Below are 20,015 nucleotides of genomic sequence, written 5' to 3' on the forward strand. Positions count from 1 at the left end.
TTCCTCCACCCTGATTGGTCAGGACCGAGCAAACCGTGCGGGCGGCATGGAACTTTCCAGAGCGTTGCCTGCTAAGCGACGCCTGGGACGGCGTTACCTCGTCAGCACACGAGAGAGGCGCGTGAACAAGGTGCCCTTCCTCGGTGCTGACTTCCTGTTACTAGACCGTGGGACGAAAGAATTTACAGGCAGCTAACACTGCCGGCCGTGGCTTGGCCGTAATGGAAAAATGAAGTTACCGGTTTGAGGCTCATATAATAAAGTAAAATCCCTTATTGTCTGGCTCATCCTTTACATTCCTCCCCCTTCCGTGGGAGCGGAGAACGTACGTGAATTCGCTCAAGGTAATTATTATTTGAATGTAAACAAATTTATCTTGCAAAAGAAAGTGAACATCACTTGATTAAGAAAGGCCCTCACGGAAGACGGCAGGGGTCTTAATGTATGGGAGGGTGTAGAGACTCTAAAGACCTCCTAAGGGTCGCAAGGGGACTTACATCAACAATATTTGTGTATACAAGAATCATCATAAAACATCAAAACATCATAAAATATCAAAACATCATAAAATATCATAGAATATCAAAACAAAATTAGGACACAACATTGCAGTGTGAATTAGATAAATATGTCAAGTGTTCTTGTTGGGAAGTTGAAGTAAAAATGTCTTTTTTTTGCTTTTGTTAAAATAAGTTGAAAATTTAAACACATCACCACTGATGAGTCACGGCGAGGGCGAGTGGCACGAGGCGGCGTGGTGTGTTGTCCTCAGCGGGCAGCGCGCAGGCTGCCGGCGGGTAGGGGGCGTGGCCGTGGTCAGGTCCGTGCACTGGAACTCAGCGCAGGGGGGTATGAGGGGAGGTCCACATGTTTCAAAACACAGTTGAAAAGGGAGTTATCACTAAGGGAACACTTCACTACACAAAACTAGTTTTTCCACATTAGTTGTTATTTCAGTTTCACTCTTAAAACTAAGGGAGGGCACATGCCTGATAGGTTCTTGTTTTCTCTTTTTTGTTTGGTTTAATTTGCGACTGTTTGCCATTCATTTAAGTGTGCCAACAGGCGAGGGTAAGAAATTTGTCCTTTTTCAATGTTTTAGAAAGTCATCAATTGACGATAGGTGATCATTTGATTTATTAGATAAAGCTGGCAAGTTAGCTGACAAGGGATCACGAATAAGCTTTCAGGTATAAAAAAAAACATAATTAAAGATGCGCGAATGCTAATTGAGTAAGCCATAGTGGCATGAAAGGTTATTAATGGTGTTCCAACAGGAACCGTTTGCTAAAGATCTGCGCGGAGGCTACGTCAGAGTGGCAGCTGACTGCGAATCTCGCGCTAAGTCAGAAAGGCGCGCGGCAGATAATTTCCAAGGCCAGCGCGGCGTCAGGGCTGCACGCGGCAGCTGAGAAGCGAAGCCGAGGCGGCTACGTGCGCACGTGCGCGGCGCAGGAAGCATGCGTCAGGTGTAAGAGCGAGAGAGAGCGATGAAGCTTACCGACGCTGTTCACTGCGCTGTCTGTATTTTACATTCTCTCCAAAGGGAAATAGATATGCGTAATCGATATGGTTTATTCACTGATGACAAACAAAATAGAAGTGGGATTACGCGTGTCATCACTCGACAAAACTCCACAAGAATCTAGAGATTTCCATAGTGGAAACAGAAAGCGTAAGGAGTTAAATTAGAATCAACTAAGTGGAGCGTAATTTCTGAAGGACTTTCCCTTTATGAAGATACAGTGCATGGCGCATCGTTGACACGACGTTTTCGCCTACTTAACTGTGTATATGACAATTCTGCGATTCCAAGATAGCTACTTCATACTTCTTCTTCAAACTCGACTTCTCTCACCTAAAACAAAACTTTACTGCGCGACAAAATTCGTCGTCTTTATCCTCTGAACATATTGCGACTAAACTTTACTTTGCGGCCAAATTCGCCGTCTTTATAACTCCGTAGTGCTGGCCTCCTCGGGCCCAGCTGGTTGCTTAAAACTCCGTCTATCATTGGTTATCTCGCAGTGTCCTGGGACACGTCATACAGTTAAATGCTACTACTTCAGTAGTGGGTATTCCTTCGGAAAATACAACGGGAAACAGTGTCAAAGAAGGCTCAAGGTTTTGAACAGAGATTTCCGCTTACTGGCGTTTAGCTGCGGGCTAGACGCGGTTAGCGTCTGATGTTGCCTGATCAGCTGTCGTCAGAGAGCACGGAACACTGTTCTCGTGAACTCTTCTTCGAGATGGAAGATCAAAGTCTGGGCTGAATAGTTTTGTGTCTGTTGAAATTTGACAGATCAAAGTGGGTAGAACGGACTATGCCGCGAAACGGAAAATTGAAGGAACGACACAGACAGCTAAGGGGCCGCGCGGGTGCCAGCCGCGTCACGTAAGGTACGTGCCCTTGCGGGTTGTGCATAACTCTTCATGTTTTGTGTTGAGAGAGGAAAGATGAAAGTGGGTAGGATGGACTATGTCGCGAAACGTAAAAGTGAAGAAACGACACAGACAGCTAAGGGACCGCGCGGGTGCCAGCCGCGTCACGTAAGGTACGTGCCCTTGCGGGTGTGGTTCTCTTGTTCATCCAACAGACTAGGTATATGGCCAAACCTTGCTCGTTCTGTCACGGGGGTAGGCATGTGGTATGTCCCTCCAGATAAACATTCAAATACAAATCAAAATAAAGCATGGTTACATCCTAAACTACTCTTCCAAAACAATTTATCACCTAAGACATCATTATTATTAAACAAATAATTGGCAGTACTCGGGAACTTACTCTAGCATACTTGAAATCCTACAAAATGATTATTCTCATCAATATAGTAACACAGTGACACATGGGAACACTAGGTTGATACAAATACTAAATTACTGGTGCTGGCAAAACTTTAGCAAAATTCTCTAAATAGGTAGTAATAAAACAGTCAAAATGAACAACAATAAGATAATACATGGACTTAAATAATTGGACACAAGAAATTAGACATAAGTAATTTGACATAAGTAATTGGCAACTCGTCATAGTGATACTACAAGACATGGCAAAACCGCAACAAAGCAAAAGTTCAAAATATTATTTCTTTCAAATAAAACTTCCTTATCCTCCAGTTACATTTCGTAGCAAAATGAGTGTAAGTATTCCTTGGTATACCTTTATGCTCACATTTGCATCTCCATACCAACTGAGAGTCTTTGGTACTTCTACCTACGAGAAAACTGTCGTTAAGTAATGGCAATGTTGTGTGTAATGCTGTGGAATAGTGTGATGTTACGTTAATACTTCCTTCAACAAGATTCTGATGAAAAGTGGTTTTGTGTCGCCTTCAATGAACAGACCAATAATTATTAAACTTGTGATATGCTGTCTGCCGTGTTGATTTGTTTTTGCAAATATTTGTGATTATCAGTCACCCAGTCAATCGTTCAAGGATATGATTGTTGTTCCTTTTGTTAATTCTCTCACTTACCTGCTTCCATATAATCAATATTGGCGGCTCGACGAAGCTGGTTGCATCTCGAAGACGTCGATATGACTTACCTGTCGGTGCTTTGGTTTTTAATAAAATTAGAGTTCATTTGTCATATAAAGAGTGTGTAGGGAGCAAAGTATGTTCCTTACTATTGAAAATGTGCATAAAGTTATTCAAAGGGTTCGTTATATAATGGTTAAGAATTTCTGTGTTGAGATTCAGTGCAGCTTGAGGTGCTAAGGTGCGACACGCGTCGCGCTCGTGAGATTGTAAGTTGCTGACAGTACAGCTGACAGTACGGCTGCGTCCGGTTTCACTGGCTCGGCGGCATAGCTGGCGTTCACGCTGGGTCCGTCCTCTTGCTACGAATGAAGTTTATCTCTCGGTACAGTCACAAAATTTCCTTCCAGAGTTAGCTTATGTTGTTCACGACAGTTATGCATGGAGGATGTTCTTTTCTAAGGGACTCTAATAACTTCAATCGCTAGAGGTCACAAAACTATTGGGTTCCAATTATTTTACTTAAACACTCTGTTCTCCTAAAATTTAGGTACATGGCAGGTGTTAGGCTTCTAGATAAACTGTATTTTGCGATGGCATTCCAAACCCAACTCCTTGGCTAACGCGTTTCCCACACAGCGGTCGTTTACAGGACAGATATAGCGACAAGTGCCGGCTTCCTTGACACCATATAGATCCGTTTATTAACCGTGGTGGTAATACAACATAGCCGGAGATCGATCTGAAATTCCAATGTTTTCTAATCCTGATAGTTTCCACAATGCGTACCAGGAAAAAGTTCTCTCTCACGATTTTGTTCCTTACTGAAAACTCAAATAGACAAGACACATAGATTTCCGTCTTTAGATAAGACTAATAAAATCTGTAGGCCAATATTAAGCCGGTGATTTTATTTCTATAACTATCCCTTTAGGTTTGCTGTTTAAACTGCAACGTACGAAGGTGTAGCGTGGCTGACGCACGTGGCGTGCTTGGCGATGTGACGGGCGGAGGGGCGAGGGGAAAGGTGCAGATGCTGCACGCGCCAAAGACAGAGGCGGGAGGTGGGGGAAGAGGGGACTGCAATGGCCGCTCTCTCGGCAGGCCAGTGAGAGGGAAGGGAAGGGGGCCGCGTCGCCAGCTGATAGGGAGGGGCGGGGCTCGGCGCATGTAAACAGCTGTAGACAACAGTGGAGGTATTTACGCGACTCCTTCCGTGGCATTTAATATACAGAAATACGTGGTAGCAAGAAAACTTACCTTGTCTGTTCGCATCGCATCATGAAAACAATAAAATAGCACTTGAGGAAGACTTACTTTAGAGTAACATATTGGTTGTTTAACTTGGACGTATTTATTCATGTTTTTATCGTTGTGTGATCATTTAGCAAAACATACATGTAATAGGGCGTCTTTCAAAGTACAGGTAGACGGCTGCATGTAGTCACTGATCTACTGACGGTTACGAAGGCGTGTTACTATCATGTTTTTATGGTAAAGCTTTAGTAGCTGTGTTCGTGCACTATTCACTAAATTAACAGGTGAAATGTGAATCCCTTTGATATATTCTAGATTAACTGATTCTTTCTCTAAGTGTTCTGTTGACAAGGACAACTTTCCCCTTAATTCCATGATTAAAGAATTTTTGTGTTTTTAATTCTCGACTGCTACGATAACATTACTGGAGACGTTAAATGACAAGACAAAATGATTACATAACTTCAGTCACTTCCATTAACATGTGACGTCATAAATTCTATTACCAGTTACCAACAGTTGCCAATTCTTATATCTACTTATAACTAACATGCACAATTTAATTAAATGTATAGTAACGACGGTGTTTTCCGTCAATTAATTCTCTTGCTGCATGCAGGACTTTTCCAACTGTTTACATACCATTTCAGACCTACTCTCTGGCACGCAAATTATAGGGGTTTGACCTTAGAGCATATCTACGTTGCTGTCTAGGCGGTTGTATTACCTTCTTTCTTGCTTTTATGGGTGGAACTACTGGCGTAATAGGCCGAGCTTCTCCGGTCGGAATTTCGTGCTGAACCAAATCCGTAGCCGGTAGAAACTGCCTCTCTTCAAATAACCACGAAAATTCCTCTAATACTGGCTGCAACATCCTTTTCTCCTCACTGTTTAAATGACCTAACTTCTCTGCTAACTGACTCCTTATCGTCGACGCGACATATCGCACTTCTCTAACTGAACATTTCTTTCCTTTCCTTCCTTTCTCATCTTTATCTCGCTGCTTCTCACTTCCTCTTATTTCCTCAAAAATTTCCTGTCCACCGGCAACAACAGTACCCTTCGGTATCACAACATCTTTTACACCAAAATTATCTATACTTACTGGTATCGCAAAACCCTTCTGTCTCCTTTCCGGTCGGCAGATACTTCTCTTTGTATGGACTGACTGACGATCTAAAACATCATTGTGGGTGAGCGGGTCAACCAAAATGTCCGTCTTGGGCTGTTCTTGACTTTTGACATCTATCCAGAGAATCTTTCCACTTCCGCCTTTTATCCTCACAGGGTCAGTGGTTTTTATCGCCCACATCTGCGGTTTTATGGGAGACTGTGAACGGCGGCTTTCGCAGCTCCCTCGCGTCTGACGGGGGTGCGCACTGGCAAATCGGTGAATTGCTTCGCCGAACTGCACAGTTCGCGTTCGATAATCCACTATCCCCTGATAACGGTGCAGGAAGTCATTCCCTAGTATGATGTCAAATTCACCCTTCTTTAGCCTTACTACCTCCATCCTCTGACTGTATTTACCCTCGTCGATTTGCAGACTCACTACACACGAACCTGCAGGGACAATTACTTCCTCTCCAAGGCCACTGATATGGTACCGGGGTGGCTGTAACACCCTTCGATCATTTTTCTCCACAAACAATACACTAACTTGAGCACCAGTATCAACTAAAATTGCCGGCCGAAGTGGCCGTGCGGTTAAAGGCGCTGCAGTCTGCAACCGCAAGACCGCTACGGTCGCAGGTTCGAATCCTGCCTCGGGCATGGATGTTTGTGATGTCCTTAGGTTAGTTAGGTTTAACTAGTTCTAAGTTCTAGGGGACTAATGACCTCAGCAGTTGAGTCCCATAGTGCTCAGAGCCATTTGAACCATTTTGAACTAAAATTCTAACTAATTTGTTCCCGAGTACGCCAAATAGACTAACATGTTCCACCTCTTTACATTTTTCGGTCCTAACCGGGTGTATTACTTTTGTCGGGGGCGCGGGTGGGTGGCGGAACCTGCCCCCCAAGCGTTTCCCTGATTCGACCCCACGTTGCGGCGGTGGCCGCGCATCTGATTAGAAAATGGAGACTTTGTGGGGCAAACATTATTAGCATGACCTACTGTCTGGCAAATAGTGCAATACGGCGCGCGACAGCGCATTGCCGTATGGTTGGGCTTCCCACAACGCTGACAAAATACTTCTTTTGCTGGGACCGGTACTGGGTTCGTTGGGCGCGGGGCGGCAGCGCAAAAACGCAATACCTCTTCGCGAAGCATTGCCAAACGAACAGCTTCAAACAGAGAAGTGGGGGAGGCTGCTTTGACTTCTCCTCCGATGCGGGGGTCAATACCGCGAACAAACGCATCAATTGCACGCGCTTCCGCTTCTGAGCGCAAAATTCTGTTTTCACTGGCATTTTCACCTGCTCGTATGCGATCTGCAAAGGCATCAAAATCCTCGTTAGGCTTCTGCCTAAGGGTTGATAATTGATCTCTGTAATATGCGGTACCTCTGGTATCGGAATAACGCGTAGTCAATCCGCGGGCGAATACTTCAAATTCGTGCGTGTCACGCAATTCGTCCACCGTTTCTATGAACATTCGGGCTTCCCCTGTCAACTTCAGTCTGGCTACATTGACCAATAGATCATCCGGCCAGGCACACGTGCGACCCACATCACGAATATTTTGTAAAAACATAGCCACATTTTCGTGGGACTTCCCAGAAAACGTGGGAATGAAATCAGCCGCAGGAAAATTACTTACAGTCGCCATGTTAGCAGAAAGTGTGGCGTTTGTATTAGAAACAGAATTAGTGTTAGTTGCCTCTGTTTGAGCATTTGTTACAGGGGTGGAGCTACCCACAGGTATGGAAGTTCGCGCACTAGCTTCCAGCGTCTGTTTCAAGACGCGGTTTTGCTCAAGTAGCTCCAGATTTTGTGCGAATAACTGGCGCATTTGCGAATTTATGGCCTCGAGCGGGTCTTGCGAGGCGGGTGCCTCTACGGGGGTATCCCGTTCCGTCGCTCGTGTTCCCATCGGCATGTTTACAATTTTATGGGACGCTAGTGACCAGAAAAAAGTAATGATCGTTACAAAAAAAGGACGGCCACAAATATTCTCAATCCAGCGGCGGAAGATCGTCGAAGCTATAGTTGTAAGCATCGCGGCGACTTACATGGCGATGGAGGCGGTGCGACGCAGTGGTGGCGGCGACGGCGTGGTGCAGTGGCTGCGGCAGCGACGGCGGCGGCGGCGTCCGGACCCTCGGGCGGCGGCAAATGTGTTGGCGGCGGACGGCGCTGGCTCGGCCGGTCGGCGATGGCGGCAGGCCCCTGGCGCGTCGGTGACAGCGGCGGGCGGTGGTGGGTGGCGCGGCGGCGGCGTCGGCTGGCGCGGCGGCGGATGACGGCGGCCCGGCCGGTCGCGCAGCGCAGCGCAGGCCCCTCGAACTCAGGCAGCGAACAGCGCGGCGGCGCCCGGCTCACGTGGCTGACTAGCGTGGGCTGCCTCGCTGCAGCGCGCGCCCTGTGCGTGTTTGGTGGAGCAGCCACGGCCCACGTGGAGCAAACGTGGCGGCCAGTTGGCGCATTCCATGCGCGAAGTTCACGGCGTCCCGCCGGAAAAAATTTTGTGTAACGACAAAGTCACTACGGGAACGCAATCCCACTTCTGACACCAATTGTACAGGATGGCGGGTATGGGCAGGCGGTGCGCGTTGCGGAATAATAGGGTAATTTTTAGACAAAGGCCATTTATTGGCTAAAGCATGATGAAAAGGGGCTACATAGGCCTAGGGAGGTGAGGGTGAGCCAGAACTTATAATGTGGCGAACATTGTTCGCGAAGCTACCGAAAGTTGTTGTCTGCCATAACTAAGTCCACAGTGCCGCAGCACCGGGAGAAGCGGGACATGTTCAATGTTACAGGACGCGCATCCGACTTGCGGGTGAGCAAGAATACAAGAGAGGGGGCCCGGCGACGGGCGGCCGGGTATATTCGACGCACCACGCGGCTTCCTCCACCCTGATTGGTCAGGACCGAGCAAACCGTGCGGGCGGCATGGAACTTTCCAGAGCGTTGCCTGCTAAGCGACGCCTGGGGCGGCGTTACCTCGTAAGCACATGAGAGAGGCGCGTGATCAAGGTGCCCTTCCTCGGTGCTGACTTCCTGTTACTAGACCGTGGGACGAAAGAATTTACAGGCAGCTAACACTGCCGGCCGTGGCTTGGCCGTAATGGAAAAATGAAGTTACCGGTTTGAGGCTCATATAATAAAGTAAAATCCCTTATTGTCTGGCTCATCCTTTACATCCCTGAGTACGGAAATAAACAGGAATATAAAAAAAGGGAGGAAGGTTTGTCTGTTTAGCAAGAGTAATATGAGGCAGATTTCAGACTACCTAACAGATCAAAACGAAAATTTCTGTTCCGACACTGACAATGTTGAGTGTTTATGGAAAAAGTTCAAGGCAATTGTAAAACGCGTTTTAGACAGGTACGTGCCGAGTAAAACTGTGAGGGACGGGAAAAACCCACCGTGGTTCAACAACAAAGTTAGGAAACTACAGCGAAAGCAAAGAGAGCTTCACTGCAAGTTTAAACGCAGCCAAACCCTCTCAGACAAACAGAAGCTAAACGATGTCAAAGTTAGCGTAAGGAGGGCTATGCGTGAAGCGTTCAGTGAATTCGAAAGTAAAATTCTATGTACCGACTTGACAGAAAATCCTAGGAAGTTCTGGTCTTACGTTAAATCAGTAGTGGATCGAAACAGCATATCCAGACACTCTGGGATGATGATGGCATTGAAACAGAGGATGACACGCGTAAAGCTGAAATACTAAACACCTTTTTCCAAAGCTGTTTCACAGACGAAGACCACACTGCAGTTCCTTCTCTAAATCCTCGCACGAACGAAAAAATGGCTGACATCGAAATAAGTGTCCAAGGAATAGAAAATCAACTGGAATCACTCAACACAGGAAAGTCCACTGGACCTGACGGGATACCAATTCGATTCTACACGGAGTACGCGAAAGAACTTGCCCCCTTCTAACAGCCGTGTACCGGAAGTCTCTAGAGGAACGGAAGGTTCCAAATGATTGGAAAAGAGCACAGGTAGTCCCAGTTTTCAAGAAGGGTCGTCGAGCAGATGCGCAAAACTATAGGCCTATATCTCTGACATCGATATGTTGTAGAATTTTAGAACATGTTTTTTGCCCGTGTATCTTGTCATTTCTGCAAACCCAGAATCTGCTCTGTAGGAATCAACATGGATTCCGGAAACAGCGATCGTGTGAGACCCAACTCGCTTTATTTGTTCATGAGACCCAGAAAATATTAGATACAGGCTCCCAGGTAGCTGCCATTTTCCTTGCCTTCCGGAAGGCGTTCGATACAGTTCCGCACTGTCGCTTGATTAACAAAGCAAGAGTCTACGAAATATCAGACCAGCTGTGTGGCTGGATTGAAGAGTTTTTAGGAAACAGAACACAGCATGTTGTTCTCAATGGAGAGACGTCTACGGACGTTAAAGTAACCCCTGTCGTACCACAGGGGAGTGTTATGGGACCACTGCTTTTCACAATACATATATATATAAATGACCTAGTTCCATGCGGCTTTTCGCGGAAGATGCTCTAGTATACAGAGAAGTTGCAGCATTAGAAAATTGCAGCGAAATGCAGGAAGATCTGCAGCGGATAGGCACTTGGTGCAGGGAGTGGCAACTGTCCCTTAACATAGACAAATGTAATGTATTGCGAATACATAGAAAGAAGGATCCTTTATTGTATGATTATATGATAGCGGAACAAACACTGTTAGCAGTTACTTCTGTAAAATATCTGGGAGTATGCGTACGGAACGATTTGAAGTGGAATGATCATATAAAATTAATTGTTGGTAAGGCGGGTACCAGGTTGAGATTCATTGGGAGAGTCCTTAGAAAATGTAGTCCATCAACAAAGGAGGTGGCTTACAAAACACTCGTTCGACCTATACTTGAGTATTGCTCATCAGTATGGGATCCATACCAGGTCGGATTGACAGAGGAGATAGAGAAGATCCAAAGAAGAGCGGCGCGTTTCGTCACAGGCTTATTTGGTAAGCGTGATAGCGTTACGGAGATGTTTAGCAAACTCAAGTGGCAGACTCTGCAAGAGAGGCGCTCTGCATCGCGGTGTAGCTTGCTGTCCAGCTTTCGAGAGGGTGTGTTTCTGGATGAGGTATCGAATATATTGCTTCACCCTACTTATACCTCCCGAGGAGATCACGAATGTAAAATTAGAGAGATTCGAGCGCGCACGGAGGCTTTCCGGCAGTCGTTCTTCCCACGAACCATACGCGGGTGGAACAGGAAAGGGAGGTAATGACAGTGGCACGTGAAGTGCCGTCCGCCACACACCGTTGGGTGGCTTGCGGAGTATAAATGTAGATGTAGATGCACAGTAGGCACAGCTTGGATACCAGGCAAGTGAGACCTTGTGTTGCAGTTATGATGAGAGGTACTTGATCCCTGATGCGAAGGAGAGAGGTGCATACGTGCTGAGGAGCTGATGGAGCGGACATAGCGCGAGATAACCACGTAGCTTGTCCGATGACAACCATCATGTAAGCCTATGTAGTGGCACTCGAACCGGAGCTTGAGCTGTAAGAAATTATCATGTCTTACGCTTGGTTTACAACCACAGCAGATGTGACGATGCAACACTTCCTGATGACCAGACTGTTCGCTAGTTAACTTGCGTTAAATACCAAAATTCCCCAGTGTCTCACGCAGGTCTGCTTCGTTTTGTGCTGAGCACTCTTCGTGCAAGCATCTGTCCAACGCGTCATGTGTAGATGTGAAGTGCCGGTGACTGTGATGGATACAGCTGGAGTACGGTAGGGTGTTTCTATCATAGCTGGTGAAAGGAGAAGTCCTAGTGTCGGTACTTAACCTCTTCGTCTGAAATAGTACATTAGGGCTGTCGAATTTAATGTCTCCGGATCATCATCAACAGTATGACAAGCTGTCACTCCATGGGTGACTGTAGAGATACACTGTGTGTTATATGACAATGATGTGCCTTGAAACATATTCTTACATTTGGAAATATCTCTAATTTTTCGGAGTAATTTTTGTAATTTCAGAAAAAAGACTACAGCACATTAAAAGAGAATGCCATCATTTAAAAATGGAATAAGAAAATATATTAAACTTCTATTACAGAACAGACTAGTGGCGACAGCCTGAAAAGTGTCCCAAGATACAGCATTCTTCCACACACGGTACATAAATAAATGCACACCACTGTACTGTCTTTTGAGACACACAGGACGATGTAGGAGGAACGTAACGTAATTTTTGAGGTGATTCCACGTGTCAAAATCAACCGAAAAAGTCCTACGAACATGTGTCCAATTATCGATTGCTACGGAACTGGAGCAGATTGAAGACTACACACATCCATGAATGAGTAAGGAGACAAATGTGAATCTACTTACTGAAATGCTGTGTAGGCGCTGTGGTGGGCAGAATAATGCTGTGACAAATGACTGATCTGTCCTACAAGAGATGTGAGGGTTCTCCAACAGATGGCAGCACTATGACGTCACACCGAGGCAGCAGCTGCAAGAACATCCAGTCTGTACTTATGGATTGGGTCAGTGATCAGTCGTGAGGCCGTGTCCATGTCGTGCTTGAGTGTTGTTTAATCGAGCAATTCCACTGTGTGTGTGAATACCAACAGGCCACGTACATGCACCCATGCAGAATACACTGACATGTTGTTTGTGTACAGGTACAGTAATGGCAGTGCCCGTTTGCCTGCAACAGAATACCGTAGATGTTTGCCTGACTGATGAATCCCCTGCACCGGAGTATTTCCCAGGGTTTTCACATACACGTAACATCTGAATGTGTGGCTGCCCAGTCAGCTGAGGAAAGGGAAGCCATTATTGTAATGGTACATCAGTGTCTCACCACCAGTACACAGCGCTTTAGCTGTCAGCTCGATATTCCACAAACTCAAGTGTGGCATATGTTACATTCAGATGGCTTCAAGCCATTCCACGTGCAGGCTACGCAACATCTGTATCGTGGTAAATCAGTACACAGACAACAGTTTTGTGAATGGTTGGCTGTACACAGAGACGGTGTGCAATGCACTTTATTTACAAATGAGGCAGTGGTATCATGAACACCCTGGAGAACTCACATGACATGGGGAAGCAAGATTCCAAGTTAAGTTCTCTGTGAACATCTGGTGTGGTATGGCTCAAATGGCTCTGAGCACTATGGGACTTAACATCTATGGTCATCAGTCCCCTAGAACTTAGAACTACTTAAACCTAACTAACCTAAGGACAGCACACAACACCCAGCCATCACGAGGCAGAGAAAATCCCTGACCCCACCGGGAATCGAACCCGGGAACCCGGGCGTGGGAAGCGAGAACACTACCGCACGACCACGAGATGCGGGCCTGGTGTGGTATGATTGATGATCTGATGATAGGGCCTGTGTTCCTGCCAAATAGCATGACAGCTACAGCTTATCCAAATTTCTTGATAGATGATGAGAGAACACCTATCTGCGCCTTTGGAAGATGTCTCACTGGAACAAAGACAGCAAATGTACCTGTAACATGATGAATCATCGATTCGTTGTACCAGACAAGTATCCCAGTATCTCAGTAACACATTTCCTTATCGGTGGATTGGCCGTGGCAGACCCATTGACTGGCCTGCCAGATCAACTGACCCAACTTCATTAGACTTCTGTTTATGGAGCTGCTTAAAAGCGGACGTGTGCGTTACGAAGGTGAAGAACTAGTCACTCGCATCACTGACACTGTAGCCCGCATTAAAGCCCGCCGAGGTTATGCTCGAAGTGCAACACAACACACCCTCCAACGCGCTGACAAATGAACTTAAAGGTTGGAGACTTTTTGAATCTTTCTTGTGGGATGGATCAGTCATCTGGGCCACTACTGCTCTGTCCACCAAAGCGCCAACACAGCAGTTTGGTAAGTACTATTCACACTTGTCTTCATATTCATCTATAGATGTCTGTAGATTTCAACTCGCTCCAGTTCTATAACGATCGAAAATATAACACATGTTCACAGGACATTTCGGTTTATTTTCACATGCAGAATCACTTCACAAATTACGTGATATTCCTCCTGAATCACCCCGTGTCTTTTGTCTTCTTCGAAGAAGTGAAACATCAGAAATAATATACGAATTTGTCTTTCTGCAGCTCAAAGGTTCGCGTTACTGGAGACGAAGGTGCTGCTGGTGCATCTGTTGTCTCGGTTCCACCTGCAGCTGGATCCAAGGACCATCATACCACTAGAGCTGGACACCAAGAACTTTGGGCTGAACATCAAGGGTTGGACGTGGCTGTGTCTGCGGAGGAGAAAATGACTGCTGTTCCGGAAGGCTCTGAGATAAACATCTGCGAAACAAATAACACAGGTTAACAGAATCTTCCATCGGTTCTGGTGTAGAACAACATTATAATAAACGAAAAGCACCAGTTTGCTTTTGTTCTACAATATTACTTTCATTGTTAACCGGTCTTCGGCTTACAAGGCCACCTTCAGACATTTACTGAGTATTGTCACCAAAGAAGTTAAATGTTAGCAGACAACATTGGAAGAGAAGAAACACATCTAGACTGAAGTAGAAACATACAGTAAGTAACATCTTTGCAATGAAAAGGTAAAAACTGAAAAGTACACAAATAACAACGGAGTAGACAGGAAAACCTTTAGCACAAAATAGGAATAGCATGCCTACATAGCAGTTTCTATTAATAAACAAAATTAATAAAATAAAATTAGTACTAGACAAGGCTGCATCAGGAGGTATGAAACATGGAGAGTGATGCACAACCAATTAAAAGAAGAGACAGTTGTCAGTGTAAATACAGAATACATAAGGAACTTAAGCAATATCAATAAGATAAACAGAAATTAATAAATGCAGGAAAATGGAGGTGTTTGAGGGAACCTACAGTTTGAGAGTGTGGTGGTACTGCGTTTTAACATTAACATTATAATCAAAGCAGTGGCTGTGTACCAGTTTTCATTAAATAAACGAGCAAAGTAAAATATGAACAGTATTTGATGAGACAACTACAAGGGGTGTTAAACATGGACAGTAATACAAGTACCAGTTAAAAGAAACCCTTAACTATTGAAACTACAGTCTATGTGGAATACAAAGACAACTTCAACAAATAAAACAACTTAATGAATACAGGTAAATGGGAATATGTAAGAAGAGAGAGTGTGGAAAGTAATGAACAACGAAAATGATTATTTGAAGTTTAGGAGAGGGGAAGTGTTTAGCTGTGTCTGGTCATTTAGGATGAGATCTGGACTGTGAGCAAGATGTTTGTTAATTTACAGGGCTTCCAGCAGGTTGAGTTTATGGCCTTTGTTTGCTAAGTGAAGTACATGGGACACTGGCTGGTAGTTGTGACCCTCACTCAGTACATGCTCAGCAAATGCAGAGTCTGAATTCTGCAACCGCCAGCTGCGTTCATGTTCAGCCAGCCTAGTTGTTATGTCTCTGCCTGACTGACCGATGTAAAATTTGTCACAATCAGAACAGGTGATTTTGTATACCCCACTGTTGGCTAATAACTGGATCTTGTCTTTGCTATTAAAAACACACTGGGTTGTCTTTCCTGACATAGTAGGAAAGCCTATACTTGCAGGATTTCAATGCTTTGGCTACAGTCTGTGATACCTGACCTAGAAATGGTAGTGTACACCATTTCTTGTAGACAGTGGATGGGGAAGCAGGTGGGGCATAGAGGAGGGATATAATTTTCCGTTTTTGTTTCCTGTGCAAGATGTGGTCAATAAGAACTGGACTGTAGCCATTGGCTGTGGCAATAAATTTTATTGTATCTAACTCTGCTTTAAAATCATCTCTGGACATGCGGATGGATATGAGACGGTGTACCATTGAGTGGAAAGCTGCATGTTTGTGAGCTATGGGGTGTTGTGAGCAAGAAGGTATTACTGTGTCTGTAGTTGTTGTTTTTCTGTAAATTTTGAAACAATATGTGTGTGTACTGATGTCAGTGGTGAGATCAAAGAACTTTATGGATTTGTTGCCAATTTCCATAGTGAACTGGATATTTTTATGTTGACTGTTTAGGTTTTTCAAGAATATGTTGAGTTGTCTTGTAGTACCAGTCCACATGCACAGGACATCATCTACATATCTAAACCAGTATTTGATGTTTGCACTCAAAGGTTCTGTTTTTAGAAAATTTTGTTCAAAATGGTCCATAAATATTTCAGCCAACAGTGGACTAAGAGGGGAACCCATAGCTAAGCCATCTAATTGTTTATAAAGAGTCCCTTGGAACTGGAAATAGTTCTGTGCGAGGCATGTCTGTGTGACCAGTCTCAAGTCACTCAATTCCACAGGATTGACATTAGACTTGCGCATCAGCTCTGTCAGAATATCAATGTATTCTGCTACTGGTATTTTAGGTGATAATACTCAGTAAATGTCTGAAGATGGCCTTGTAAGCCGAAAACCGGTTAACAATAAAAGTAATATTGTAGAACAAAAGTAAACTGGTGCTTTTCATTTATTATAACAAGACAGGTACCTATGTGTAGGCAAGGGGTGCATTTACGGCAGCGCGCCTCACAAACAGTCGTTGCTTTCTACGCCATTCACTCATCCATCCAATATGTTTCGTAGGTCCCATCAAGGCAGACTGCGTATATGGTATACTTTGACAACTTCTAGAGACTTAATCCGTACAGTGTATTAACAGTAACTTATCACTTCACAGGGTGTAACAAAAAGGTATGGCCACTCTTCCAGGAAACGTACCTCATAAGTAGAGGAGGAAAATATGTTATATGCACATTGAAACTTCTTTATTTGAATGATTGTGTCTGTACTAAAATTGCTGAATGACTGAAACCCACAATATCCTAGCGCAGCGCCGTCTGACTGCTCAAAAAAAGATAATCTGACTTCAAATGAAGGACTTATTTCAATAGTGGTACGAGTCCATTTTTGTTCATTTTGAGATACAGAATCCTACATTAAAGGAGCGCTGAAAGATTTTCAGTTGAGATACCAGAAATATTCAAGCATATGGCTTCTTGCTAGAGATGAACGTTTCTTTCTGTTTGTTTGGATTATTAATTTCAGAAGCATTATACACTCCTGGAAATTGAAATAATAACACCGTGAATTCATTGTCCCAGGAAGGGGAAACTTTATTGACACATTCCTGGGGTCAGATACATCACATGATCACACTGACAGAACCACAGGCACATAGACACAGGCAACAGAGCATGCACAATGTCGGCACTAGTACAGTGTATATCCACCTTTCGCAGCAATGCAGGCTGCTATTCTCCCATGGAGACGATCGTAGAGATGCTGGATGTAGTCCTGTGGAACGGCTTGCCATGCCATTTCCACCTGGCGCCTCAGTTGGACCAGCGTTCGTGCTGGACGTGCAGACCGCGTGAGACGACGCTTCATCCAGTCCCAAACATGCTCAATGGGGGACAGATCCGGAGATCTTGCTGGCCAGGGTAGTTGACTTACACCTTCTAGAGCACGTTGGGTGGCACTGGATACATGCGGACGTGCATTGTCCTGTTGGAACAGCAAGTTCCCTTGCCGGTCTAGGAATGGTAGAACGATGGGTTCGATGACGGTTTGGATGTACCGTGCACTATTCAGTGTCCCCTCGACGATCACCAGTGGTGTACGGCCAGTGTAGGAGATCGCTCCCCACACCATGATGCCGGGTGTTGGCCCTGTGTGCCTCGGTCGTATGCAGTCCTGATTGTGGCGCTCACCTGCACGGCGCCAAACACGCATACGACCATCATTGGCACCAAGGCAGAAGCGACTCTCATCGCTGAAGACGACACGTCTCCATTCGTCCCTCCATTCACGCCTGTCGCGACACCACTGGAGGCGGGCTGCACAATGTTGGGGCGTGAGCGGAAGACGGCCTAACGGTGTGCGGGACCGTAGCCCAGCTTCATGGAGACGGTTGCGAATGGTCCTCGCCGATACCCCAGGAGCAACAGTGTCCCTAATTTGCTGGGAAGTGGCGGTGCGGTCCCCTACGGCACTGCGTAGGATCCTACGGTCTTGGCGTGCATCCGTGCGTCGCTGCGGTCCGGTCCCAGGTCGACGGGCACGTGCACCTTCCGCCGACCACTGGCGACAACATCGATGTACTGTGGAGACCTCACGCCCCACGTGTTGAGCAATTCGGCGGTACGTCCACCCGGCCTCCCGCATGTCCACTATACGCCCTCGCTCAAAGTCCGTCAACTGCACATACGGTTCACGTCCACGCTGTCGCGGCATGCTACCAGTGTTAAAGACTGCGATGGAGCTCCGTATGCCACGGCAAACTGGCTGACACTGACGGCGGCGGTGCACAAATGCTGCGCAGCTAGCGCCATTCGACGACCAACACCGCGGTTCCTGGTGTGTCCGCTGTGCCGTGCATGTGATCATTGCTTGTACAGCCCTCTCGCAGTGTCCGGAGCAAGTATGGTGGGTCTGACACACCGTTGTCAATGCGTTCTTTTTTCCATTTCCAGGAGTGTTGACAGAAAAGTGGAGGTAATGGACTTGTACCACTATTGAAATAAGCCCTTCAAATAATTAACTAAAAAGAATGGCCCTGACTAAAAAGAAATCCTAACAATAACCTATAACTTTCATTGAGCACTTACCTCACAAAAATCTTCATTACACGAACTACTGCAATACGGCGAGCCCCAACACTCCCAGCTAAATGAAAGATTCTAACTACTAAAGTCACTAACTACTAATAGGCATATGGTTAGCAAAGGAAAGATTTTGTAGCAAACCAAATAATGCATTTTTTACCTTAATAATGTCACATACAGTTCAAACACGCATATAAATCGTCATTAACATCCAGTACAAAGATATATAATCATGAATAATTTTCAATCTCCGAGTCAGATACTTCCAGATCGTTAGCTTACACTAACACTTCAGACCTCTACCCTTCATCGATGTAACTTCTCACATTTAACATCTATCACTGCTGGCTGTTCACCTCCAACTGTCCAACAGTACTTCCATCACTGCTGGCGACTAACTTCCAACTGCCCAACAGTACAGGCAATTAACTTCCAACAACGAGTCCGACCAGCCACAGAGTCTCTTACGAAAAAAGCGCAATCAGAGATCCAATGCAAAGCGCTACACAGCGCTGCCAACACACAACCAGCCCACTTACAACATGTGTCCAGAAACTCTGTATATCCATGTTAAAGCTAAGTTTCTACAACTCTTACACAGATTAACCATCTGCTTTGAAATGAAGCCTCATTAGCGAACACCACGTTTGCACTAAAGTCGGCGTTGACACACTACTGAATGAATTATTCGTGGCCGCGCAGGAAATTTGGCTGCAGCTGAGGTTTCCTTGTCCTTCTAGGTCTCTTCAGTCTCGAGCAGTAGACGTAACCGTTCCATGCTCCCCAAGAGGACGATCAGTTGCTTCATGCATCCTCCTGTCGGAGCACCATAATCCTGGGAAACCTCATCCAGAACAAACGTTGAGCGCTAAGGCCATTACCATCCGAGAATCTGTACTCCGCATTTGAGTATGGTTCCATTGTGCTGTACCGGAAACAAAGTCCGTGATGATGCTACGTTCTTGATGTTAGTAGGGCAATGAGGTTAGTTGCACGTTAGCACTACCTTCATGTAGGTGCAGCAATTAACGCTGGCAAGAATTACAGCTTACTACACATTCTAGCCAAAGGCTACCAAGAAGGTATTGAACATTTCATTTAAGAAAACGTGTCATGTAGTGCTTCTACGGGCTGTTTCTGCGCATTTCCCATGATTAATGTGATTACGATGATAAGTAGAAAATGAGCTCAACATGGAAATAAAGCGTTTTCGGACCCATGTCGATACAAAACATTTTATTCCTTTGTATGTGGAATCTTTACTGAAAGCTTGGCCATACAATTCTGAGTACGAGATATGCGTAAGCTAGTAAATGTAGCCTAGTAAACAAGCGGGAAAATCGCTTTTCATAAAAGCTGCTGCCTTTAAAAGAGGCTGCTGCTCCCTCTGCTGTATTAAATAGCTGTCGTTATGTGAATCCTCAAAATGGAAAATACCGACATAAAATACAGGATTATAAACTTTTTGCTATTTGCACACGAGTAACTTTTATTATCCTCGTGCGGTTAAAGGGTTCCACGAAAGAGAAAAGTCGTCGAATATA

General features: G+C 45.3%; 1 protein-coding gene across 1 annotated transcript in view; it reads left to right on the forward strand.

Moving 5' to 3' along the window:
* LOC126234240 (cytochrome P450 9e2-like) overlaps window positions 1–14,190 on the forward strand; it is an 82,249-nt gene extending 68,059 nt beyond the window's left edge. Inside the window, exon 8 of the mRNA XM_049942931.1 lies at window positions 13,977–14,190. Within this exon, the coding sequence (XP_049798888.1) occupies window positions 13,977–14,143 (167 nt within the window). The 3' untranslated portion in view covers window positions 14,144–14,190. The remainder of the gene's footprint in view (window positions 1–13,976) is intronic.
* Window positions 14,191–20,015: the final 5,825 nt, after the last annotated feature.

The sequence above is a fragment of the Schistocerca nitens genome, chromosome 2, assembly GCF_023898315.1.
Source record: "Schistocerca nitens isolate TAMUIC-IGC-003100 chromosome 2, iqSchNite1.1, whole genome shotgun sequence".
Lineage (NCBI taxonomy): Eukaryota > Metazoa > Arthropoda > Insecta > Orthoptera > Acrididae > Schistocerca > Schistocerca nitens.